General features: G+C 43.0%; 2 protein-coding genes across 5 annotated transcripts in view; both read left to right on the forward strand.

Annotated features, from left to right (window-relative positions):
* Positions 1-10,495, forward strand: part of LOC106577185 (methylcytosine dioxygenase tet3-B) — a 150,547-nt gene extending 140,052 nt beyond the window's left edge. For all 3 annotated transcript variants that reach the window (XM_014155010.2, XM_014155012.2, XM_014155013.2), the window contains 3 exons: positions 4,822-4,998; positions 5,691-5,847; positions 6,042-10,495. In XM_014155010.2, coding sequence (XP_014010485.2) covers positions 4,822-4,998; positions 5,691-5,847; positions 6,042-7,255 — 1,548 coding nt within the window. In that variant the 3' untranslated portion in view covers positions 7,256-10,495. The remainder of the gene's footprint in view (positions 1-4,821; positions 4,999-5,690; positions 5,848-6,041) is intronic.
* Positions 10,496-10,859: 364 nt separating this feature from the next.
* Positions 10,860-25,758, forward strand: LOC106577251 (eukaryotic translation initiation factor 4E). 2 transcript variants are annotated; one of them, XM_014155185.2, is made up of 7 exons: positions 10,860-10,989; positions 12,405-12,505; positions 21,352-21,447; positions 21,836-21,899; positions 22,340-22,453; positions 22,817-22,956; positions 24,248-25,758. In XM_014155185.2, the coding sequence occupies exons 1-7, from the start codon at positions 10,957-10,959 to the stop codon at positions 24,360-24,362; spliced, it is 663 nt and encodes a 220-aa protein (XP_014010660.2). In that variant the 5' UTR covers positions 10,860-10,956; the 3' UTR covers positions 24,363-25,758. The 2 variants fall into 2 exon arrangements, with proteins under 2 accessions (XP_014010660.2, XP_014010661.2); XM_014155186.2 differs by having other exon boundaries at positions 10,942-10,974.
* The last annotated feature ends 1,711 nt before the right edge of the window (positions 25,759-27,469 follow it).

Genomic DNA, 27,469 nt, shown 5'->3' on the forward strand with positions numbered 1-27,469 from the left:
GATGGTCTGGTAATAGAAGCTGTTCAACAGTCTGATGGTCTGGTAATAGAAGCTGTCCAACAGTCTGATGTTAATAGAAGCTGTTCAACAGTCTGATGGTCTGGTAATAGAAGCTGTTCAACAGTCTGATGGTCTGGTAATAGAAGCTTTTCAATTGCCTGATGGTAATAGAAGCTGTTCAACAGTCTGATGGTCTGGTAATAGAAGCTGTTAAACAGTCTGATGGTAATAGAAGCTGTTCAACAGTCTGATGGTAATAGAAGCTGTTCAACAGTCAGATGGTCTGGTAATAGAAGCTGTTCAATAGTCGGATGGTAATAGAAACTGTTCAACAGTCTGATGGTAATAGAAGCTGTTCAACAGTCTGATGGTCTGGTAATAGAAGCTGTTCAACAGTCTGATGGTAATAGAAGCTGTTCAACAGTCTGATGGTATTGGAAGCTGTTCAACAGTCTGATGGTCTGGTAATAGAAGCTGTTCAACAGTCTAATGATCTGGTAATAGAAGCTGTTCAACAGTCTGATAGCCTGGTAATAGAAGCTGTTCAACAGTCTGATGGTAATAGAAGCTGTTCAACAGTCTGATGGTCTGGTAATAGAAGCTGTCCAACAGTCTGATGTTAATAGAACCTGTTCAACAGTCTGATGGTCTGGTAATAGAAGCTGTTCAACAGTCTGATGGTCTGGTAATAGAAGCTTTTCAATTGCCTGATGGTAATAGAAGCTGTTCAACAGTCTGATGGTCTGGTAATAGAAGCTGTTAAACAGTCTGATGGTAATAGAAGCTGTTCAACAGTCTGATGGTAATAGAAGCTGTTCAACAGTCAGATGGTCTGGTAATATAAGCTGTTCAACAGTCTGATGGTAATAGAAGCTGTTCAACAGTCTGATGGTCTGGTAATAGAAGCTGTTCAACAGTCTGATGGTCTGGTAATAGAAGCTGTTCAACAGTCTGATGGTAATAGAAGCTGTTCAACAGTCTGATGGTCTGGTAATAGAAGCTGTCCAACAGTCTGATGGTCTGGTAATAGAAGCTGTTCAACAGTCTAATGATCTGGTAATAGAAGCTGTTCAACAGTCTGATAGTCTGGTAATAGAAGCTGTTCAACAGTCTGATGGTCTGGTAATAGAAGCTGTTCAACAGTCTAATGATCTGGTAATAGAAGCTGTTCAACAGTCTGATAGTCTGGTAATAGAAGCTGTTCAACAGTCTGATGGTAATAGAAGCTCTCCAACAGTCTGATTGTAATAGAAGCTGTTCAACAGTCTGATGGTAATAGAAGCTGTCCAACAGTCTGATGGTCTGGTAATAGAAGCTGTTCAACAGTCTGATGGTCTGGTAATAGAAGCTGTTCAACAGTCTGATGGTCTGGTAATAGAAGCTGTTCAACAGTCTGATGGTAATAGAAGCTCTCCAACAGTCTGATTGTAATAGAAGCTGTTCAACAGTCTGATGGTAATAGAAGCTGTCCAACAGTCTGATGGTCTGGTAATAGAAGCTGTCCAACAGTCTGATGGTCTGGTAATAGAAGCTGTTCAACAGTCTGATGGTCTGGTAATAGAAGCTGTTCAATAGTCGGATGGTAATAGAAACTGTTCAACAGTCTGATGGTAATAGAAGCTGTTCAACAGTCTGATGGTCTGGTAATAGAAGCTGTTCAACAGTCTGATGGTAATAGAAGCTGTTCAACAGTCTGATGGTCTGGTAATAGAAGCTGTTCAACAGTCTGATGGTCTGGTAATAGAAGCTGTTCAATTGCCTGATGGTAATAGAAGCTGTTCAACAGTCTGATGGTCTGGTAATAGAAGCTGTTCAACAGTCTGATGGTAATAGAAGCTGTTCAACAGTCTGATGGTCTGGTAATAGAAGCTGTCCAACAGTCTGATGTTAATAGAACCTGTTCAACAGTCTGATGGTCTGGTAATAGAAGCTGTTCAAAAGTCTGATGGTCTGGTAATAGAAGCTGTCCAACAGTCTGATGTTAATAGAACCTGTTCAACAGTCTGATGGTCTGGTAATAGAAGCTGTTCAACAGTCTGATGGTCTGGTAATAGAAGCTTTTCAATTGCCTGATGGTAATAGAAGCTGTTCAACAGTCTGATGGTCTGGTAATAGAAGCTGTTAAACAGTCTGATGGTAATAGAAGCTGTTCAACAGTCTGATGGTAATAGAAGCTGTTCAACAGTCAGATGGTCTGGTAATAGAAGCTGTTCAATAGTCGGATGGTAATAGAAACTGTTCAACAGTCTGATGGTAATAGAAGCTGTTCAACAGTCTGATGGTCTGGTAATAGAAGCTGTTCAACAGTCTGATGGTAATAGAAGCTGTTCAACAGTCTGATGGTATTGGAAGCTGTTCAACAGTCTGATGGTCTGGTAATAGAAGCTGTTCAACAGTCTAATGATCTGGTAATAGAAGCTGTTCAACAGTCTGATGGTCTGGTAATAGAAGCTGTTCAACAGTCTGATGGTCTGGTAATAGAAGCTGTTCAACAGTCTGATGGTAATAGAAGCTCTCCAACAGTCTGATTGTAATAGAAGCTGTTCAACAGTCTGATGGTAATAGAAGCTGTCCAACAGTCTGATGGTCTGGTAATAGAAGCTGTTCAACAGTCTGATGGTCTGGTAATAGAAGCTGTTCAACAGTCTGATGGGCTGGTAATAGAAGCTGTTCAACAGTCTGATGGTAATAGAAGCTGTTCAACAGTCTGATGGTATTAGAAGCTGTTCAACAGTCTGATGGTCTGGTAATAGAAGCTGTCCAACAGTCTGATGGTCTGGTAATATAAGCTGTTCAACAGTCTGATGGTAATAGAAGCTGTTCAACAGTCTGATGGTCTGGTAATAGAAGCTGTTCAACAGTCTGATGGTCTGGTAATAGAAGCTGTCCAACAGTCTGATGGTCTGGTAATAGAAGCTGTTCAACAGTCTGATGGGCTGGTAATAGAAGCTGTTCAACAGTCTGATGGTAATAGAAGCTGTTCAACAGTCTGATGGGCTGGTAATAGAAGCTGTTCAACAGTCTGATGGTAATAGAAGCTGTTCAACAGTCTGATGGTATTAGAAGCTGTTCAACAGTCTGATGGTAATAGAAGCTGTCCAACAGTCTGATGGTAATAGAAGCTGTCCAACAGTCTGATGGTAATAGAAGCTGTCCAACAGTCTGATTGTAATAGAAGCTCTCTAACAGACTGATGGTAATAGATGCTGTCCAACAGTCTGATGGTAATAGAAGCTGTTCAACAGTCTGATGGTAATAGAAGCTGTTCAACAGTCTGATGGTAATAGAAGCTGTTCAACAGTCTGATGGTAATAGATGCTGTCCAACAGTCTGATGGTAATAGATGCTGTCCAACAGTCTGATGGTAATAGATGCTGTCCAACAGTCTGATGTTAATAGAAGCTGTTCAACAGTCTGATGGTAATAGAAGCTGTTCAACAGTCTGATGGTAATAGAAGCTGGTAAACAGTCTGATGGTAATAGAAGCTGTTCAACAGTTTGATGGTTATAGAAGCTGTTCAACAGTCTGATGGTAGTAGAAACTGTTCAACAGTCTGATGGTAATAGAAACTGTTCAACAGTTTGATGGTTATAGAAGCTGTTCAACAGTCTGATGGTAATAGAGGCTGTTCAACAGTCTGATGGCCTGGTAATAGAAACTGGTAATAGAAGCTGTTTAACAGTCTGATGGTAATAGAAGCTGTTCAACAGTCTGATGGCCTGGTAATAGAAACTGGTTATAGAAGCTGTTCAACAGTCTGATTGTAATAGAAGCTGTTCAACAGTCTGATGGTAATAGAAGCTGATCAACAGTCTGATGGTAATAGAAGCTGTTCAACAGTCTGATGGTCTGGTGATAGATGTTTTCTAGTCTCTCAATCCCAGCTCGGATGCAGCTGTACTGTCTCTGTCTGTCAGACCGTAGCCGATTGAACAGTCCATGGCTCGGGTGACTGAGGTCCTTAATGATCTTCTTGTCCATCCACCGAGTGCTGTAGATGTCCTGGAGGGCAGGCAGCGTGCTGCCGGTGATGCGTTGGGCTGACCTGGCTACACTTCGGAGAGCCATGCGTTTGATTGCGGTGCAGTTGCCTTGCCAGGCAGTGATGGAGCCTGACAGAATGCTCTCAGTGGTGCATCTGTAGGAGTTCGTGAGGGAATTTCTTCATCCGCCTGAGGTTCTGGAGGCACTGTTGCGCCCTCTTCACCGCAATGTTGGTGTGGTGAGACCATTTCAGTTCCTCCGTGATGTGCACACCGAGGAACTTTAAGCTTTTGACCATATCCACTGTGGCCCCGTCGAGGAGGATGGGGGTGTGCTCCCTCTCCTGTCGTCCATGATCAGCTCCTTAGCTTTGTTAACGTTGAGGAAGAGTTTATTTTCCACGCACCACTCCACCAGGGCTCTAACCTCCTCCCTGTAGGCTGTCTCATTTTTTTTGTTACATACATACGCTCGCTCACTCTCGCACACAGAGAGAAACACAGATACTTACACACACTTGCTTCTTGTGCCAGCATTTTAATGGACAACACCGTTGAGACTTAGTGTTGTGGTCGTGTATTGTGCGTTAATGGACATACTGTAACTGGGCCATTGGAAGCAGAATTCAACTTTATCTTAGACAAATGTCACTATCAAATCATTTTTTTTAATCCATAGTGGAAACAAAAATCGATATGAGATGTCATGCCCTTTTTGGTCACCTCACGGGTTTTCGCTTCAATGAAGATACTGTAGGCATTTTATCCCAGAAACTCTCAGATACTGCTAGTCTTTTCCATTCATGTAAAATGTATTGTTGTCTGACCCTCCTGCAGGTTTGCACTTTAACCAAAGAGGACAACCGTGCAGTGCGTAACATCCCTGAGGACGAACAGCTCCACGTCCTGCCCCTCTATAAGATCTCACAGAGGGATGAGTTTGGCCGTGCCGATGGCCAGTGGGACAAGATCCAGACTGGGGCCCTGCAGGTGCTGTCAGCCTTCCCCAGAGAGGTAGGTTCCTACGCTTTCCTAAGTTTCCCCTAGGTGCAGATCTAGGAGCAGCTTCCTCTCCTCTAATCCTAACAGTAACCATTAGTGGGGAAAATACGAAACTGACCCAAGAGATCAGCGTCTACTTCACCCTAAATCAGTTCTTACCCCCTGTAGAGAACCAGGAGGCAGGGGCTGTTACACGGGGTGGCCAATCCTCCTCCTGTGCTTACTGGGTATGCAGGCTTTTGTTCCAGCCTTGCTCTAACACACTTGATTCTACTAATCAACCTCCAGTTGCTCACCCGGATGAGGGTTGGTTAGCCTTGCACTCTTCGGGATTGAAATGAGTTGGCGTCAAGGCCATGTCAATTGGAGAGTTTTGGGTTTGATCTTGCACGAGTCACATCCCACTGGGCAAAATCAACATTGTTTCCATGTCATTTCAACAACAAAAAATCGATGTGATGGTGTTGAATTCTCGTGGAAAACTGATTGGATTTGCAAAAAGTCATCAACGTAAAGGAATTTCGTATTTTTTTCAACCAAATTTTAACCTAAATCCATTGACATGGTGAAATTCAACCAAATGTAAATCCAAACCAGACATTGAAATTATGTCTGTGCCCAGTGGGATGTGCTGTATTTGCGTATTTACATCAAACCACTTGATAAAAGTTTTTGCTAAATTACCGTGTTTATATCATCATCAGGTGCGTCTGCTGGCTGAGCCGGTGAAATCAGCCCGTAAGAGGAAGCAGGAGGCCAAGCTGAAGGCCCAGGCTGACAAACAGGCTGCAGCTCAGGACAGGAAGCCTGGACAGAGTCCACTAACCCCGGGAAAGGTCAAGACAGAGAGCACCAACAAAGGTAGAGACCTCTTGGTTGGTTGGTTGGTTAGTTGGTTGGTTGATTGGTTGAATGAATGATTAATCAGTTGGTTGGTAGATTTATTTATTTATTAATGATTTGCTAATTGATTCATTGATAAATTGGTTGATTGATTTTCTGCATTTCTCTTACAATAAAAAGCTTGATCCTGGTTTGTATATTTCACATTACAGGTTCTAAAAGCACTTCATCAGTGGATCAGTCCTCCTCGTTCAAAGCAGAGCCTCAGTCCTTCTACAGCTCTTTCACACCAGGAAGTGTGGGTGCCTATGCACCAGAGTCTAACTCCCCTAGCCCTTACCACCACAGCACTCCCACCTATCCCACTCCTCCAGGAAGATCCACCCCAGGGATGGAGGCTCTTTCCCCCCATCGTCCCGGCATGCCTTCCACCCAGTACGGATACAGAGGGCCACCAGGGGTCCAGTGCAATGGTTCCCCCCTCCATTACAAGACAATGGGAGAGGCTGTAAATGGTTACTCCCCAGGACTCATCAGAAAGCAGCTGGCGAACACTGAGGGATGTGGGACCCCTGGCGACTACCCCCCCAGGACGTTTAAAATGGAGCCCAACGAGGTGCACTGCTCCCCTCTCGTCAGACCCCCCCACGGCCATAGTACTCCTCCTCCATCCTCCTCATCCTTCTCCACCCCCCTCCCCCACCCAGAGGGCCTCCACAGCAGACTCAATGGGCTCCCCAGGGCGGCGGAGGAGATCGGGGATGGGGTTAAAGGTCATGGAGGTCATGACCTCCCCCACTGTTCCCCCCATCCCCCTCATCTCCCCCACTGTGCCCCCCATCCCCCTCATCTCCCCCCTCAGGCCCCTCCCCGTCTCTTCCCCAACCCGGAAGAGGTCAAACAGGAACAGGAAGAGGTGTGGTCAGACAGCGAGCACAACTTCCTGGACAGTGATATTGGCGGGGTGGCAGTGGCTCCCTCCCACGGTTCAATCCTGATCGAGTGCGCACGCAGAGAGCTCCACGCCACCACCCCCATTCTTCGACCCGACCGCAGCCACCCCACCCGCATCTCCCTGGTCTTCTACCAGCACAAGTCCCTCAACGAGCCTGACCACGGCCTGCACATGTGGGAGGCAAAGATGGCCCGGAGGGAGCGGGAGAGGGAGGAGGAGGCTGAGAGGCTAGGGATGGGCCTGGACCTGGAAGAGGTTAGCCCGGTCAAGGGGAAGGGGAAGAGGGGGAAGGGGGCCGGGGCTGAGAGTGTGGAGCCTGAGGAGGAGGTAGAAGAGAAGGGCCCGGAGGAGAAGAAAGGGGTGTTGAAGGTTCCTACCCGGCAGGCGGTGACTGTAGTGCGGGATGGGGTGGTCACTATGTCCCCTTATGCTCTGACACAGGTCACGGGCCCCTACAACCGCTGGACATGATACTGTTATGTACACACACGTACACAAGCACACACTCACTCACAGACACATACAGCGATTACATTTTAACACACACACACACCACCCTGTGCTACTGCCTTACCTCAATCAACTTTACACTTCTAATCTCCTTTTTCTGTGTTATTTCATTGTGTTACTTTTTCCAAACGTCTGTCTGTTTATTTTTGTTTCTCTTCGTCTCTGCTTTCAAAGTGATGAGGAAGAATATCGTTTGTGGGTTTTTAACTGTGACTTTTAGTGTTTGGTGATGATTTTTGGGGTCTGGTTTTTTTCGTGTAAAGAGATGGTGCTCAGAACCAATTTTAAATATGTTTTTAAACTGGTTTTAAATACAACTTGATTAATAAGAACAAACAAGATGTGATTATTTATTCTGATAATTTTTCAAAAACTATTTTTTTATTTTATTTCTTGATGCAAGCCTGTTTACTGCAATTTTGCTGTCATCCAGCATTTTACACTAGTAAACACTCATGTCAAGTCTCTATGGTCATTGTTTCAGCCAAGATTGCTCTTTTCACAAAAGGAGTTTTATCAATGATTGATCATGTAATGGTGCCATCTGTAGCAGCAACTTTCGATAAACACACCACATATTACACAGTATGTAAGACTAGACTACACACATTTACTCTAGTTTTATGTGAAAATAATGTACCCATGTAGCATGGTGCTTTTCCTTCTCTTCCCGTTCCTCTATTGGTGGTCATGAAGGAACTTTACTACCTTGTTTTGGGCTGGATCGTTTTTGTCTTTTTGTTAAACGTACCGATATATGATGACATATTGAAAAAGCACTTTTTTATTTTTCATAACTTGAAAAAGGTCCCGTTCCAATATGTACAGATAGAGAGATATATCCGACAGCTTGTTTGAAACATGTTCGTTTTTTTGTTGTAGAATGATTTAATTCAACTATGAATTTGTAACATTATAAATTACATATCAGTCTCACAAATACAAAATGGCTTACTAAGCAATTATGAAATGCTGCATATAAAGATTGTGTCAGATTATGGTGCTTGTTGTCAACGACACTTAATTTATATGAATCTGGATAACCATGTACAGTATGTTCACTGAAGACCTGGGTTCAAATGCATGTGTATTTGAGTATCTGGTATTTCAAATGCTTTTTTCTGTGTATTTGAGTATTTTCAAAATACACAGCCCAAAATAAGTACTTTTATTTGAGAATTTTAATGGTTGATTGTAAAAACCAAATAGTCTACCAAATTGTATTTGATAGTGTTTTCAAATACCTGTTTTAAATGCATGGGAATGTATTTGCATCAGTGAATTTGAGTATTTTCAAATACTTTCCAAATTTCCAGATGCAACTACTTGTCTTTTCAAATAATTACTTTGAATGTATGGGAAAGTAATTGAGATATTTGAAATAGTATTTTAACCCAGGTCTGGTTCACTGTCTGAACTTCCAGAGTGTTTTAAATAGGACGTGTCTGTTTTTGATACAGACACAGCTAAAAAGACCACATAAAACCTGTTCAGAAATGGTGACTATATTACTGTATGTTTCTTACAGGCGCTGACAGCATCTCTATCCTCTCTTTTTAACTGACTAGGGCATTGATTGACAGTTATGTTTGTCCATATACTGGGTATAAATACATTATACAAGTGTGGAGAGAACCAAACAAACCCTTTGTTTCTCATTGCCTCGTCTTTACTCTTTGGGTGAAGCTGCTCTGACAGAATAAAATACTCCTCAGATCATTTCAGCTGCTGTAACAGTGTTGAAATGTTGTTAAAACGTTGTTTACATACCATTTACATAACTGTTTCATGGGATCTGAATGTGGCATACAGGGTTGGGGTTAATTCGTGTCATTTCAGAAAATAACGGTAATATTCAGAGAGAATTTTCCAATTCAACCTTATTCATTCAAATTAATTTGAAAATCCTGGATAGAAGGCTATTGAAATAGAATCAACCTCAATGCTGGTGGCATACTGTTTCAGGGTCAAAATGTAGTCACTTTCTGATGGTGCTAACTCGTCAAAATGTGATGCTGCACTGATAAACGCCTGTGTTTATTCTAAGGGTGATGTTATGATGCTTTTTGCATGACTAGCATTTGTTGTTTCCCTTCTGGATGGGCATGCCATACCTTTGTGCTCTACCGTCTCTGTCCTGAATGCATTTTGTACTACAGTACTTCAATCTTGTCACTGGTCAACTTGAACAGAGTTACAGAGTAGCATCAATTCTCTGCATCTTTTCATCATAAGTTCTAGGTCTATCATGTATTGAGTCAGACAGTAGACCTCTGCAGTATACAGTATAAACCTGCTTTGATAGGGGGAACCACGTAGGGTATTCATCAATGCTCACATTAGTCCATCATAACCATGTAAATATGGGCCCATTCACTAATACTGCAATTGATTAGGCATCTGTTGTATTGATCTGTATCAGTATATGCTGGATCTAATGCAGCTCAATGCAGATAAAGCACATTTCACTGGTGCTTTCATTTGAGTAATACACAGATCTGGATATATGTTTTTTGTATGTCTGTTGTTTTTCTCTTTGTTTCTCAGGTGTGAGGTTGTTCATTTACCCAGGCTTCAACCCAACTAGGGCACACACAGTCTCCTAACACAACTCTCTTTCTTCCAATAATGTTGTCAACAGATTGACAAAGTCAAACCATATACTTAGATTTTTCCTCTGAGATAAATGTTGACACATAGATTGAATGCATTTTATACAAAGTAGCTGCAGTACATATATAGTCTATTACATTATATTTAATGTAGGCCGTTGCAAGTTAATTATGTGGTAGAAAACAGTCACTTTAAAACGTTTCCAGCTTTACATAAGACAGTTTGTAAGAGAATAAACTTTTGTAATTGTTTCACTTGAAGATTTCTTGGTTCTACCATTATGTGTGACTTGAAAACTGTGTTAACCTACATGTACATCAAGGAGGAAAAACTAGCACCAGCATTTTAAAACTCAAAGGTTTTTATTGGAATAAAACTGTATAAAATAAATATTTCATGTGGAACTGACAGTTTTACTGTACTATTCATGGTTTGTAGATAACAGTCTTGTTATTTTGCAACTGATTGACAAAATGACTGTACATAACTAAGGTGTATATCAGTTTGACAGTTTTGAGAAAATACTAAATTCAGCATTCCTGTCAATGGCTACCCCCTGGTGAAATAAAGATGTATTTATATTTTGGACTTGTTGTGTGTCTTTTTGCTTTATTGACAATAAGTGACTTCAAAGTATACAAACTATAATACTTGTGTGTGTTTGCGCGCGCGTGTGTGTGTGTGTGTGTGTGTGTGTGTGTGTGTGTAGTCTCAGGTGAACATAACAGATGCCAATACCCCTGATTAGATATGTGTGTGTAGACCCTCAATAATGTACTTTTGGGAATAGATGGTAACCAGTAGAACAAACAAGATAGCTTACCTTATTCCCCGGGTCCATTCCTTTGTCACAGTGTAGTGGAGACTTAAATATTTGTAGTATTATAATTGGAGTAAATAGTGATAATATACCTGCGTGCGAAATGTCTACTGTCAGAGAGCGGGCTTTCTGCCATTCACATGCTCTTGAACTAAAAAGGCTTCCGTATATTTTTGAGTGATTCGTGACGCACCAGCTCCGAACGGACAGGATCATTTTTACAGGCAAGATGGCGACTTCGGAGCCGGTAAGCGAGATCGAGGTATGTGGACATTTCACGAATAAAAACGGAATTTAGAACCCATCCTTTTTTTATTTCGTTAAGTTTCATCTTATAGGGTTCAAATCTACCAGGTTTTAATGGACTATTTTGCTCGAGGATCTATGAAAGTGCGGGTGTCTGGTTCCAACATGCTCAGCAATACTAGCGATGGATTTAGGGGGTGGCATTGGCGACTGTTGGCAGGGAGTGACTGGACATAGCTAGGTAGTTCCTACTTGGTTCATTGAGTCAATACAATTCAATATATTACACTGTTACTGTGTCCCTTCAAAACTATTGATCGTATTTGTGATTGGTTTTATTTACACGATAAAAATTGTGACATCTGGACACGTGTGTCTGTGCTGTGTTAGCTAGATTTTACGTTAATGTTACCTTGCTAACTATAGCTAACTAGCCTGATAGCTAATGTTAACTAACTTGCTGCCACGGGGCTTGCTCATTTGAATCTGCACATTTTTGCACAAATGTACCTGTTTTGGGGCCAAATTGAATGCATTACTAGTTGTAACTAGTTAGCTAGCTAAATTGTTCCCAGTTAGCTAATTCAATAATGTCAGATTGTCGTATAGCTAACTAGCAACTGTAGTTAACGTCAAAAGTGGTTTAGTTGGCTAGTTAACGTACTGGTGAGTGGCATCAGCCCCATCCAGCAGGCGCATGACTTGCGGCGAATCAGAGATGAGGCATATGGACGGTCTAGCTAACTACTTAGGAGCTAGCTACCGAGTAGTAGCTAGAGTTTCAATCACATGTGGCTCTCTAGTAGTAGTAGTAGTAGCTATTAGTAATGGCGTTTGGCTTAGTCTCAGGTGAACAGAAAACGTAGCTAACTAGCTAACCACATTGACAAAACAGAGCCGGATAGCCATTGTCACCTCACATCACCTTGTTCTAGATCTTTCAATAGTGGAAGTCTAGATCTTCAGCATCTCCTTCACAGATGTTGGTAGATATTCAGTAGACATGTAGAGGCATTGTATGTATCATTCAGTAGTAGAAATGGCAGAAATCCTAGTTTTGTCTTTATACAAAACGTTACGATGTAGTCCGACATGGATAGAATACCTGCACATGTGGTATTGTTTTAGTGTCAGTGGTAGTTTTATTAAATGTAACCTTTGTTTAACTAGGCAAGTCAGTTAAGACGTGTTCAGGAGCAGAATGACCGATTTTTATCTTGTCAGCTCGTGGATTCGATCTACCAACCTTTCAGTTACTGGCCCAAACGCTCTAACCACTAGGCTACCTGTCGCCCCAGTTAGTATCCAGGATTATTTTGATATGATTGTGTATGTTAGGAGCTATTGGCAGGATGGGTCTAAGGATGTCAGATTTCCTGCAAACAGCTAATATTGTACTGATGAATGTTTTTGCTGTGTCATCCCATCCAGAATGCACCTGAAACAGAAGATCCCCAACCTGAAGTAATCCCCACTGCACCACCTGTGGTCACTGGTTCTGAGCAGTACATCAAACACCCCCTGCAAAACAAGTATGGGTACTGTGTGTCTGTCTGCTTTTGTGCATTACAATTAGTAAATGAGACAACATTTTGTGTGGTAGTCAGCTCATGCAACAATCAGTAACACAGGTAGCCTGAAACATAGGCTATTACTTTGCAGAATACCAGCTTTATATAGCATAACAGATGGGATTAGAAGAGATGTCTCATTGAATCTACTCTGCCTGTGATTGCCATATTATTCACCATAGGTAAATACAGAGGGGCTCCTTACACTGCCACTGTAGCCCATGACTCACTACAGTGGAATCTCCACCAAATAGCTGAGACTTTCTCTCAGACCCGGGTGCTGTGTAAGACTTGTATGTGACTTATGTCTGTCCTGTAGATGTTTGGGCTGGAAGCAGTGCTTGTTTGGTACAATATTTCCACTTTGCTGGCAACTGGCTGCTGATTACAACACATCTGCTGCTCAGCATTGACACCAGGAGTATATTCACTAGGGGGAAACGGGGAGGGACCTACCTGAATTTGTCCAATAGAAACTTGTTTTTGTTGCAAAACGCAACTGTTTGGACTAACGATTACATCCCTGGGGTACTGCAACAAAAACAAGAGTTTCTATTGGACAATTTCAGGTAGATCCCTCCCTCTTTCCTTCTGTCGGCTTCCGTTTTGTTCCTAGTGAATAAACCCCAGGGTCATGTTCATTCATTAGATACCAAATGGAAGGGAAATGACAATCAGAACTGGACTTGTCCAATAAGAAATGAAGTAGTTTTTTTTGTTGCAAAACCTTTTAAAACGTGTTATTATTGTGTGCCCAAATGAACAAACCCAGATGGGGATACTAGGGTCATGCTCACTAAGCCAAAACGCTTTGGTGCTTCCTAAAATATTTCCATTCACATGCTCACAGCTAGCTTTAACCCTAAACCTAGATGAAGAACAAAGCTGATCAAACTTGCTCTCTACAGATTTGACATTGTGATGTCATCACTTTTGTCTGTTCTAGCACATCCCATCGAGTGGCTGTCTTTTCAATAGGGAGCCAGGCCATAGACTACTGTAGGCAGTACATCGGACCGGGTAGAACTGCTGACATAAAACACTGCCTCAGTAGACCCACTCTAGACCTTTCTGTCTGTCCTGTCCCTGCCTCAGGTGGATGCTGTCCCTCCCTAACCACAGATTCTGGGCCATTCTGATGCGTTAAAACTCCATAGTTCTGGTCTTTTTTCCTGTTTGAAAAACTTGATCCTAGACCAGTGGATTTCAGATTCGCAGAGATTTTTCTGCCATTGACATCCTTGGGCAGGCCGCCTAAGCGTTATTTAGGGCCACCTATGTCCACAGTGTTTTATATGTGTATATGAATGAATGAATGAATGAATGAATGAATGAATGAATGAATGAATGAATGAGGTGTGTGTGTGTGTGTGTGTATAGAAAGATAATATGCACTACCGGTCAAAAGTTTTAGAACACCTACTCATTCATTGGTTTTTCTTTATTTTTACTATTTGTAGAATCATAGTGAAGACATCAGAACTATGAAAACACATATGGAATCATGTAGTAACCAAAAAGTGTTGTTTTTTTTTTAAAATCTAAATATATTTGAGATTCTTCAAAGGAGCCACCCTTTGTCTTGATGACAGCTTTGCACACTCTTTAATACTTCTTTGGTTGCTAAACCCAGCAAAAAAAGAAACGTCCCTTTTTCAGGACAGTCTTTCAAAGATAATTTGTAAAAATCCAAATAACTAAACAGATCTTCATTGTAAAGGGTTTAAACACTGTTTCCCATGCTTGTTCAATGAACCATAAACAATTAATGAACATGCACCTGTGGAACGGTCGTTAAGACGCTTACAGACGGTAGGAAATTAAGGTCACAGTTATGAAAACGTAGGGCACTAAAGAAGCCTTTCTACTGACTCTGGAAAAACACCAAGAGAAAGATGCCCAGGGTCCCTGCTCATCTGCGTGAATGTGCCTTAGGCATGCTGCAAGGAGGCATGAGGACTGCAGATGTGGTCAGGCAATAAATTGCGATGTCTGTACTGTGAGACACCTAAGACAACGCTACAGGGAGACGGGGCGGACAGCTGATCATCCTAGCAGTAGCAGACCATGTGTAACAACACCTGCACAGGATCAGTACATCTGAACATCACACCTGCGGGACAGGTACAGGATGGCAACAACAACTGCCCGAGTTACACCAGGAACACACAATCCCTTTATCAGTGCTCAGACTGTCCGCAATAGGCTGAGAGAGGCTGGACTGAGGGCTTGTAGGCCTGTTGTAAGGCAGGTCCTCACCAGACATCACCGGCAACAACGTCGCCTATGGGCACAAACCCACCGTTGCTGGACCAGACAGGACTGGCAAAAAGTGCTCTTCACTGACGAGTCGCGTTTTTGTCTCACCATGGGTGATGGTCGGATTAGTGTTTATTGTCGAAGGAATGAGCGTTACACCGAGGCCTGTACTCTGGACGGGATCAATTTGGAGGTGGAGGGTCCGTCATGGTCTGGGGCAGTGTGTCACAGCATCATCGGACTGAGCTTGTCATTGCAGGCAATGTCAACGCTGTGCGTTACAGGGAAGACATCCTCCTCCCTCATGTGGTGCTCATCCTGATATGACCCTCCAACATGACAATTCCACCAGCCATACTGCTTGTGCTGTGCATAATTCCCTGCAAGACAGGAATGTCAGTGTTCTGCCATGGCCAGCGACGAGCCCGGATCTCAATCCCATTGAGCACATCTGGGACCTGTTGGATTGGAGGGTGAGGGCTAGGACCATCCCCCCCCAGCAATGTCTGGGAACTTGCAGGTTTCTTGGTGGAAGAGTGGGGTAACATCTCTCAGCAAGAACTGGCAAATCTGGTACAGTCCATGTGGAGGAGATGCACTGGCAGTACTTAATGCAGCTGGTGGCCACACCAGATACTGACTTACTTTAGATTTTGACCCCCCCCCCCCCCCCTTGTTGAAGGACGCATTATTCAATTTCTGTTAGTCATATGTCTGTGGAACTTCTTCAGTTTGTCTGTTGAATCTTGTTATGTTCATACAAATATTTACACATGTTAAGTTTGCTGAAAAGAAACGTAGTTGACAGTGAGGACGTTTCTTTTTTTGCTGAGTTTACATGATTCCATATTTGTTTATTTCATAGTTTCACTATTCTACAATTTCACTATTCTACAATGTGGAAATATAAAAAAAAAAATAAGAAAAACCTTTGAGTGAGTAGGTGTTATATAACTTTTGACCGGTAGTGTATAATATAAATAAAACGTACACAACTAAAATCAGATATAAGTATATAGAAAACAACATAATGTACCTATAGGTTTTTTTTGAATAATCTTTGAGAACTAACAATCACCTCAAAGATCGACAGGGAGAATTGAAAATTCCAAATACAATGAATTTAGCTGTATTGATTTTGTTATGTTTAAGCAAAATAACACAGCATTAGCCATGGAAAAATACATAGAATTGCAGGAAATTGGCTTTAAAACTGCAAAACATGCTCAGCTCCATGGAGACATGTTTAGAATTGCAGGAAATTCTACACTGCCAAGATGGGGGGGGGCTCTAAAATTCAACCATGCCTACGCCACCAGCCATGCACACCACATAAGCCTCTTTTTGATCTACAGTGAGGGAAAAAAGTATTTGATCCCCTGCTGATTTTTGTACGTTTGCCCACTGACAAAGAAATGATCAGTCTATAATTTTAATGGTAGGTTTATTTGAACAGTGAGACATAATAACAACAAAAAAATCCAGAAAAACGCATGTCAAAAATGTTATAAATTGATTTGCATTTTAATGAGGGAAATAAGTATTTGACCCCCTCTCAATCAGAAAGAGTTCTGGCTCCCAGGTGTCTTTTATACAGGTAATGAGCTGAGATTAGGAACACACTCTTAAAGGGAGTGCTCCTAATCTCAGTTTGTTACCTGTATAAAAGACACCTGTCCACAGAAGCAATCAATCAGATTCCAAACTCTCCACCATGGCCAAGATCAAAGAGCTCTCCAAGGATGTCAGGGACAAGATTGTAGACCTACACAAGGCTGGAATGGGCTACAAGACCATCGCCAAGCAGCTTGGTGAGAAGGTGACAACAGTTGGTGCGATTATTCGCAAATGGAAGAAACGCAAAAGAACTGTCAATCTCCCTCGGCCTGGGGCTCCACGCAAGATCTCACCTCGTGGAGTTGCAATGATCATGAGAACGGTGAGGAATCAGCCCAGAACTACACGGGAGGATCTTGTCAATGATCTCAAGGCAGCTGGGACCATAGTCACCAAGAAAACAATTAGTAACACACTTAGTAACACACTACGCCGTGAAGGACTGAAATCCTGCAGCGCCCGCAAGGTCCCCCTGCTCAAGAAAGCACATATACGTGCCCGTCTGAAGTTTGCCAATGAACATCAATGACTCAGAGGACAACTGGTGAAAGTGTTGTGGTCAGATGAGACCAAAATGGAGCTCTTTGGCATCAACTCAACTCGCCGTGTTTGGAGGCGGAGGAATGCTGCCTATGACCCCAAGAACACCATCCCCACCGTCAAACATGGAGGTGGAAACATTATGCTTTGGGGGTGTTTTTCTGCTAAGGGGACAGGACAACTTCACCGCATCAAAGGGACGATGGACGGGGCCATGTACCGTCAAATCTTGGGTGAGAACCTCCTTCCCTCAGCCAGGGCATTGAAAATGGGTCGTGGATGGGTTTTCCAGCATGACAATGACCCAAAACACATGGCCATGGCAACAAAGAAGCAGCACATTAAGGTCCTGGAGTGGCTTAGCCAGTCTCCAGACCTTAATCCCATATAAAATCGTGGAGGGAGCTGAAGGTTCGAGTTGCCAAACGTCAGCCTTGGAACCTTAATGACTTGGAGAAGATCTGCAAAGAGGAGTGGGACAAAATCCCCCCTGAGATGTGTGCAAACCTGGTGGCCAACTACAAGAAACGTCTGACCTCTGTGATTGCCAACAAGGGTTTTGCCACCAAGTACTAAGTCGTGTTTTGCAGAAGGGTCAAATACTACTTTCCCTCATTAAAATGCAAATCATTTTATAACATTTTTGACATGCGCTTTTCTGGATTTTTGTTGTTGTTATTCTGTCTCTCACTGTTCAAATAAACCTACCATTAAAATGATAGACTGATCATTTCTTTGTAAGTGGGCAAACGTACAAAATCAGCAGGGGATTAAATACTTTTTTCCCTCACTGTACATTGGTTTTGGAGTTGGTACTTTGCAGCTCTCTGAATGTAACTTTAGGGTGGCATTACGCCGCCGCCAGAGAAAAAACAAGCCTTGTGCAACCTCTTCCTCCTCCTGATGTTTTTCGGGGTGATGCTGGGGACTAGGACGTCTGGAGTCACTCAATATACACACACTGTGTGACTGTTGTAGGGAGTTCTGGACTTCAACACACTGTGTTTATGGGTCCGTGGCTCAACATGCCTTTAGTTTTGTCTTTTCTTCAGGACCCCAACAGCGGTAGTGTAGACCATTCCATAATCCACAGGCTTTACCTTAACTGACACGTTAGTGTTTTTGTTTACACATGTCTATGACCTCAACCTGGTTCACCAGATGAGTCACGCCACGTCTTTTCTCGTCTCAACACTGGTGTTGTGTAATAATAACATATACTGCTCAAAAAAATAAAGGGAACACTTAAACAACACATCCTAGATCTGAATGAAAGAAATAATCTTATTAAATACTTTTTTCTTTACATAGTTGAATGTGCTGACAACAAAATCACACAAAAATAATCAATGGAAATCCAATTTATCAACCCATGGAGGTCTGGATTTGGAGTCACACTCAAAATTAAAGTGGAAAACCACACTACAGGCTGATCAAACTTTGATGTAATGTCCTTAAAACAAGTCAAAATGAGGCTCAGTAGTGTGTGTGGACTCCACATGCCTGTATGACCTCCCTACAACGCCTGGGCGTGCTCCTGATGAGGTGGCGGATGGTCTCCTGAGGGATCTCCTCCCAGACCTGGACTAAAGCATCCGCCAACTCCTGGACAGTCTGTGGTGCAATGTGGCGTTGGTGGATGGAGCGAGACATGATATCCCAGATGTGCTCAATTGGATTCAGGTCTGGGGAACAGGCGGGCCAGTCCATAGCATCAATGCCTTCCTCTTGCAGGAACTGCTGACACACTCCAGCCACATGAGGTCTAGCATTGTCTTGCATTAGGAGGAACCCAGGGCCAACCGCACAAGCATATGGTCTCACAAGGGGTCTGAGGATCTCATCTCGGTACCTAATGGCAGTCAGGCTACCTCTGGTGAGCACATGGAGGGCTGTGCGGCCGCCCAAAGAAATGCCACCCCACACCATGACTGACCCACCGCCAAACCGGTCATGCTGGAGGATGTTGCAGGCAGCAGAATGTTCTCCATGGCGTCTCCAGACTCTGTCACGTCTGTCACGTGCTCAGTGTGAACCTGCTTTCATCTGTGAAGAGCACAGGGCGCCAGTGGCGAATTTGCCAATCTTGGTGTTTTCTGGCAAATGCCAAACGTCCTGCACGGTGTTGGGCTGTAAGCACAACCCCCACCTGTGGACGTCGGGCCCTCATACCACCCTCATGGAATCTGTTTCTGACCGTTTGAGCAGACACATGCACATTTGTGGCCTGCTGGAGGTCATTTTGCAGAGCTCTGGCAGGGCTTCTCCTGCTCCTCCTAGCACAAAGGCGGCGGTAGCGGTCCTGCTGCTGGGTTGTTGCCCTCCTACGGCCTCCTCCACGTCTCCTGATGTACTGGCCTGTCTCCTGGTAGCGCCTCCATGCTCTGGACACTATGCTGACAGACACAGCAAACCTTCTTGCCACAGCTCGCATTGATGTGCCATCCTGGATGAGCTGCACTACCTGAGCCACTTGTGTGGGTTGTAGACTCCGTCTCATGCTACCACTAGAGTGAAAGCACCGCCAGCATTCAAAAGTGACCAAAACATCAGCCAGGAAGCATAGGAACTGAGAAGTGGTCTGTGGTCCCCACCTGCAGAACCACTCCTTTATTGGGGGTGTCTTGCTAATTGCCTATAATTTCCACCTGTTGTCTATTCCATTTGCACAACAGCATGTGGAATTTATTGTCAATCAGTGTTGCTTCCTAAGTGGACAGTTTGATTTCACAGAAGTGTGATTGACTTGGAGTTACATTGTGTTGTTTAAGTGTTCCCTTTATTTTTTTGAGCAGTATATATTTCAGTGGGGCAACACTAGAGTGCTTCCTCTCTAGCCTACTGCTCTACTGACAGTTAGTGTGATAATTAACCACGGAGGTCTTTTCAGGAAGGGACCAGGTGGGGCGTGGGTATAAGTTTAGTATGGCGGGGGGCACAGGGTTCAGGCCATGCCCTATCCACCCCTCCCTCTTAATTTATCCCTCCCCTACAACACTATGCCCTTCCTGGGAAAGGGATGATAGAATAATGGTAGGACTGGTGAACAATGGAAGACTGCCTGGTTCTGTTATTCAACATGTATATGCATGTTACTTACACTTGCTGTTTTACACCATGGGGAAATTAATGCATAGGCAATAACATACAGTGCATTCGGAAAGTATTCAGACCCCTTGACTTTTTCCATGTTTTGTTACGTTACAGAATTATTCTAAAATTGATTAAATTGTTTCCCCCCCCCTCAATCTCTACACAATACCCCATAATGACAAAGCAAAACGTTTTTTGTAAATGTTTGCAAATTTATAAATAATACATTTATAAAAAACTGATATCACATTTACATACGTATTCAGACCCTGTTGAAGCAACTTTGGCAGCGATTACAGCCTCGAGTCTTCTTGTATATGACACTACAAGCTTGGCACACCTGTATTTGGGGAGTTTCTCTCATTCTTCTCTGCAGACCCTCTCAAGCTCTGTCAGGTTGGATGGGGAGCGTCGCTGCACAGCTATTTTCAGGTCTCTCCAGAGATGTTGGATCGGGTTCAAGTCCGGGCTCTGGCTGGGCCACTCAAGGACATTCAGAGACTTGTCCTGAAGCCACTCCTGCGTTGTCTTGGCTGTGTGCTTAGGGTCATTGTCCTGCTGGAAGGTGAACCTTCGCCCCAGTCTAAGATCCTGAGCGCTCTTGAGCAGGTGTTATCAAGGATCTCTCTGTACTTTGCTCCGTTCATCTTTCCCTCAATCTTGTCTAGTTTCCTAGTCCCTGCTGCTAAAAAACATCAACACAGCATGATACTGCCACCACCATTCTTCACCGTAGGGATGGTGCCAGGTTTCCTCCAGACATGCCGCTTGGCGTTCAGGCGAAAGAGTTCGATCTTGGTTTCATTAGACCAGAAAATCTTGTTTGTCATGGTCTGAGGGGCTTTAGGTGCCTTTTGGCAAACTCCAAGTGGGCTGTCATGTGCCTTTTTACTGAGGAGTGGCTTCTGTCTGGCCACTACCATAAAGGCCTGTTTGTTGGAGTGCTGCAGAGATTGTTGTCCTTCTGGAAAGTTCTCCCATCTCCACAGAGGAACTCTTGAGGTCTGTGGACGCGTCATTAAATGTAGGTCTACTATTGGAAGCTTCATTGACTGTAGGTCTGCTGTTGGACGCTTTATTACATTTGCTGTTATGTTAGAAATCATCCTGGTTTGGATGATGTATATCAATTCATACATTTCCATAACTGTTACGGCTGTTGATATGCAGACCGTCACATTGGCTGGTCACTCTGATTGCAGATGGTAAGATTAGCGCACTAAAGACAAATAGAAGCCTCTGCCTATGTGGACCGGGGAATGCGATGGGGAATCTCTGACTGTGTCCTTTCACTTCAGATGGGCCCTGTGGTATTTCAAAAATGACAAGAGCAAAAGCTGGACAGAGAACCTCCGTCTCATCGCAAAGTTTGACACAGTGGAAGACTTCTGGGCGTGAGTACTCTTCTCCCTCTTTCTCTCTGCTCCTCTTCCTCCTCCCTCCTAATCCACATCACCATCCCTTATTCTACCTCTCCATCCTATGGCGTCGTCATGACAATCAGCGTTGAAAAAAGGGACCATTTCCTGTTCAGCAGAGCAGAATGTTCATTTGCAGCTAGAAATGAATTCTCCAGAATGGACATTTTAACTGTGGCAGTTCTATGCCATGTATTGCTATCTGTGCCCTGAATGTTGTGCCTCATGACTGTAGTGCCTCCATCAAAATGGAGAATGGCATGGAACTATCAATTGTCTCACTATCATTTTATAATCATAGTGTGTAATATTATTTCTGTCTGTAGGCCTGTGTTTAAGTGTGCCTCTTGGTTGTGTGTTGTAGATTATATAACCACATACAGCAGCCCAGTAAGTTAGGCTTCGGCTGTGACTACTGCTTATTTAAGGTAAGTGGACTTCTGAAACAAACAGTATCCTATCAGAGGACATGTCGCTCTTCTGTACGTTGTCAAGTTAATAATGATGTTGAATGAAAACATAAAGCCCCTCTGAGTAGGACTGAGTAGGCGTTTCCCAAACTCGGCCCTCGGGACCCCAAGGGGGGGTGCCCATTTTTGTTTTTGCCCTAACCCTGGACAGCTGATTTAAATGATGAAAGCTTGATGATTAGTTGATTATTTGAATCAGTTGTTTTTTGCTTTCGCAAAAACCCAAACATGCACCCGGGGGGGACCAGAACAGAGTCCCCCTTAACCTTTTAATGTTATTCATTATGGTCTAAAAGGCTAAACTGATCCTAGATACTGTAATATGCTTCATGAATACGGGCCCAGGAGGTACGTTGGGGTCAAGTTGTGAGCTAACGTTCCTCCACTGTGTGTGTCAGGATGGAGTGAAGCCTATGTGGGAAGATGACAAGAACAAGCTGGGTGGGAGGTGGCTGATGACCCTCAGCAAACAGCAGAGACAAATCGACCTTGACCGCTACTGGATGGAGACGGTAAGTATCATTATCCCTGAACCTGGGTCCTGTTCATTAAGCAGCAAACGGGACCGAAGGAAAGGCTCATTTTTGTTTTCCATTGCAAAATGTTTGAATGTTTGCAGTTGTGTACCCTAATAAATTTGACCTGGGCTTTGTAGTATTCATTAGGGCACAACAAAAAACATTGCAATGGTCCAGGTAGAGCCTCCATCTTTCAGTCAGTTTCCTCACTTTGATGAACACAACCCTCCTGCAGCTCTTCATGGCTATACTACCAGAGTATCGAATAATCTTCTGTTAAGGACGGGTTGCTAGACAGTGAATTAACAGGTAAATACATGTTATTTATTCTCGAGTATTGAATTGTGTGTGTTGCAGCTGTTGTGTTTAATCGGCGAGTCGTTTGACGAGGCCAGTGAGGACGTGTGTGGCGCGGTGGTCAATGTCCGACCCAAGGGAGATAAAATATCCATCTGGACTGGGAACTGTCAGAACAAGGAAGCCATCGTGGCGATAGGGTAGGTCATATCTCTTTCCTTTTGTCCATTGGGTAAAAGTCTGTCCTCCACTCCTCCGTCACCAAATGTAGGCGTGTGTCAGTTTGGAAATTCTTCCTATCCTCAATTGCCTCCTCTGGTTGAGGATTCTCAAGTTTATCCTACGCAGAGGAGGGTTCTTTAATTCAGCCACACCCCCCTTTGAAACAGATGTTGATATAACATTTACTTTTCAGTCATTTAGCAGACACTCTTATCCAGAGCGACCTACAGTGCATTCATCTTAAGATAACAAACCAGGTGAGAGAGCCAAGAGACCAGAGGTGGCAGAACGGAGTGCTTGGGTTGGGGTGTAGGGTTTGAGCATACCCTGAAGGTAGGGAGGGGCAGTGCCCCTTGCTGTTCCATCGGCAAGCACCAGTCTTGTAGTGGATGCGAGCTTCAACTGGAAGCCAGTGGAGTGTACGGAGGAGAGGGGTGACATGGGAGAACTTGGGAAGATTGAACACCAGGTGGGCTGGAGGAGAAAAGCACACATTTAAAAATAACGACACGCTACTTATTGTTTTATTTAAAAAAAGCGTGTCTTCAGGCAAATTACATTTACAGGGGTGGAATCCCAAAATACATGTAAAATAAATGTAGCTAGTTATGTGTGTGTTTTTATATATATATATATATATATATATATATTACACACACATGTATGTATGTATTGTGTGTGTATATATTATATATCCTGTGCAACCACAGGAGGCAGATGGATATATATATATATATATATATATGTGTGTAATTGTATTATTTTTTGGTGTGTGTATAACTAACTACATTTCTTTTTGCATGTATTTTGGGATTCCACCCCGGTAAATGTAATTTGCTTGAAGACACGCTAGTGTCATCATTTCATATAATTGCATTTGTTTCCATGCTTTTTTTTTTTTTTACTTCCTCCTGCTTACGTTTGACTGGTTTTAAAAGGAGAGGATGTGAGGAGTTGAGAAAATCTAATTGAGAATCTTGCGCGTGCACAATGTCATTTGGGCACATTGAGAGAATTCTGAAGGTTTTCTGTATATTATGTTTATTGAAGTTGAACGAATTCAAATGAAAAACATTCATGGTCACAAGGTTATCCTTCAAGTTACCCTGGGAGTACAGAAAGGGTTTAGTTGGCAGAAATGACATCCATTTTGAGACTACAGCTCTGCAATGTTTCTAGTTCACCACTAAGTGGCGACAATGCATGTAAGACTACTGAGAACCTATTCATCATTCCCTCTCTTTCTCATCTCTCTCTCTCTCTCTCCAGACAACAGTATAAAGAGCGCCTGAGTATCCCCATCACGCTCCTGATTGGCTACCAGTCACATGACGACACGTCTAGCAAGAGTGGTTCCACCACAAAGAACATGTACTCAGTCTGATCAACAACACCCACCACCAACTCAACTACAAACCCACTAGAGCTGGGCGATATGGACCAAAATCCATATCACGATAAATTGACTGAATTATCACGATAAATTGAATGATAAGTTTATAACATTAATGTGCACCACAGTTATTTTTTATATTACCCCTACAACAACTACTACTACTACTACTTTGAATGTTGTAGCTATCAATTGTCCCATTAACAGTCACCCATATTGGCTAATTTATTTCATTTCAAACTTCACATTTCTCTAGTAGGGTCCTATAGGTTATCGTAATGAACAATATCAGCCAAATGTCCACGGTAAGTGGTCGGTGTCGATACTTTTCAGTTTATCGTCCCAGCTCACTGCATCACCAACACATTCATACTTTTCAGTTGTCAACTACTGTTGGTGTCCTTCCTCTTTACAGACGAGATAATTGTTCAAACGTGTACAAAGTTAGGGCCGCCTCCCTGACACCTGATTGGCCGGCTGGCTAACTGACGGATCTTGTCCGGAAGAAAAGGAGAACAGCTGAAGCTGTTGGGATTTGAGCTAGAAGATCGTTAAATAAATGACGTAATTTTAGATTTGGTGAGTATATGTGAATAATAATGCCAGTGGCTTCCCCCCTACTAGTGTAGCTGATGAGAAGATGTCGTTTAAGGCTTGGTTAAAAACACCTTCCTTCGCTGTAAACCCAATTCCTTTTCTCATGCAGAGTTTACTATCACTTTCTGTTATGAAAAGCCTTTCTCACCAACCACCCAGGATAGGAAAAAGTAGACAAGATTCATTTAGTCAGATTTTAAAGGGCAGCCAGCATTTTAACCTGCTTTACTTGGAGGTGTTTAGCATGATAAGGGATTGCAGATGCACCTGCTACAGAAAAGACAACAGTAGTGGTCACACGGTCTTAAGTGTGGATATTTTGGAAGAAAGACCACGAAGTTCCAGCCATGCTGGGATTGAGGATTCTTTGCTTGTAAAACTTTTTTTTCTTCTCCCCCCTTTCCCTATTTATTTATATCCATTGAGGTTAAACTACTTAGTTGGAGGGCAACCATTAAAAAAAAAAAACTCAATTTCCTTACAATATTTTTTTCTGTTTTGTTTTTTGTTATTGAGGATGTTAATGACATGGACTACTGCTTAATATAGAACCTTTTTTACAGTGTATCATAGCAAGTAAAGATGCCTGGACAAGTTTTAGGTCTGCTTCTCACCGTTTTCTTTCTAAGAAAAACTGTAACATTTCGCACTACTCTCTGGGGCTGGTGCGAGTGGAGAAGAAAGGATATCTTCCTCTCTATCCATCGTTAAATGATTTTGCTCATATTGTATCTTAATGTATATTACCTTCTTTCAAGTAAAGGTTAAGTGCTTTGCATTAAAACCAGAACCACGCCGTCTCCTTTCCTGTGTTGTCAGTTTAGCGTCACTTTCTATAGTGTTACGGCGGTGTGTTCAATATGTAGATAATGCACCGGTCAGCTCTGAATAGGTCATCAGATCTTGACAAAGCCTGGAGAAGTGTTTATTAACATCTTAGGAACCCTATTGTATGAATGTCATATGTTCCTATAAAATGCACAGAATCTGTGTATCTGAAACACACCCAGTATCAACACTTACTCTGTGTTGAAAAACTTAGCCCATCCTACTTGTAACTCTCAAAGGATTGGATATAGTATGATTGGCTGGGTGGGGTTTTTTGTTGCCATATTGCTTACACACCTATCCAAACATGTAGCACCTAAAGAAGTCTGTGGGTACTAGGGGTGAGTTAAAGGTTATTTTCAGATACTTTTTTTTTCAAGATTGTCAAATTCTTAGTTGCCTGTAGGAGACTCGTGAACCAGATCAACATGATAGTGCATAACCATCATAATCAGTGCTAAAATATGTTTCAAGAATGCACCCTTTGTACATAGGAGGCAAAATAACATCAAGTAATCCTTGGTCAGTGCACACACCCAACAGTCCTTATCCCTTCCAAGCCCCCTACATTCATACAGCTATCAGTCCAAGGCTAGAGTCAACAACACTATGACGAGGTTTCCCAAACATCTCTGGTTCAAACCACCTGAGTTACCTGTTGATCTACAGTACACACTCGTCCTTACGCAAATACCTCCTGGGAGCCAACACCTGGCAACACCCCACAATGCCATGGTAATGGTGGGACAATTACTACTGTCTGAACTTAACACCACTGATATGAGTCACATCCGTCTTCTAAGAACACTTGATAACTGTTCCAGAGGTATGCGTTTGTTTTTTACGTTGTGTTTGCACATTTCCTCAAGATAGTTGAGCAAGTGTGAAGAGACATCGGTGCTTGTTTCCACATCTTGCCACTTATGAGTGAGGCAAGGGGGATGTTTTTGTGAATGCAACAAACTCCCCTGCCTTGCAATATTCCTTATATAGTATCAGGGTTGACCCCAACCCACAGTATATCTCAGGAACAACTAGAATTCAGACGCCCTTGAGATATGTTGACATCCTGTTTTACTGACTTTGGCAGAGCTCTGTCTTTGAAGTTGTGTACATTAGGTAATAAGTACACAGGAGAAACTTTGCAGCGTTCCTACACACACACAGTTATAACGGCCTACACACTATAGCACCATTTATATCTGCTGCTAACATGCGTCCATCCTGATTTTGTCTGTTTACACATGATCTGATCAAAATCGGTTCGCAATATCTGAAAATGTAGTCATGATCAGGATGCATGTTAGCACCAGGTATTAACAGGGTACTGTCACCTAGCACCGGGTATTAACAGGGTACTGTCTCCTAGCACCGGGTATTAACAGGGTATTGTCTCCTAGCACCGGGTATTAACAGGGTACTGTCTCCTAGCACCAGGTATCAACAGGGTACTGTCTCCTAGCACCGGGTATTAACAGGGTACTGTCTCCTAGCACCAGGTATCAACAGGGTACTGTCTCCTAGCATCAGGTATCAACAGGGTACATTTACGGGAGAGGGTGGAGAGTTATAAGTTCCTCGGCGTACACATCACGGACAAACTGAAATGGTCCACCCACACAGACAGCGTGGTGAAGAGGCGCTACCGCAGGAGGCTGAAGAAATTCGGCTTG

This window comes from Salmo salar, chromosome ssa18 (assembly GCF_905237065.1).
Source record: "Salmo salar chromosome ssa18, Ssal_v3.1, whole genome shotgun sequence".
NCBI lineage: Eukaryota > Metazoa > Chordata > Actinopteri > Salmoniformes > Salmonidae > Salmo > Salmo salar.

Excerpts from the sequence above, each read along its gene's own strand:
- LOC106577251 (XM_014155185.2), top strand. The coding sequence starts at position 10,957 with ATGGCGACTTCGGAGCCGGTAAGCGAGATCGAG. Across the intron at positions 21,900-22,339 it reads GTGACTACTGCTTATTTAAG|GATGGAGTGAAGCCTATGTG; the intron begins GTAAGTGGACTT and ends TGTGTGTGTCAG. Across the intron at positions 22,957-24,247 it reads GAAGCCATCGTGGCGATAGG|ACAACAGTATAAAGAGCGCC; the intron begins GTAGGTCATATC and ends CTCTCTCTCCAG.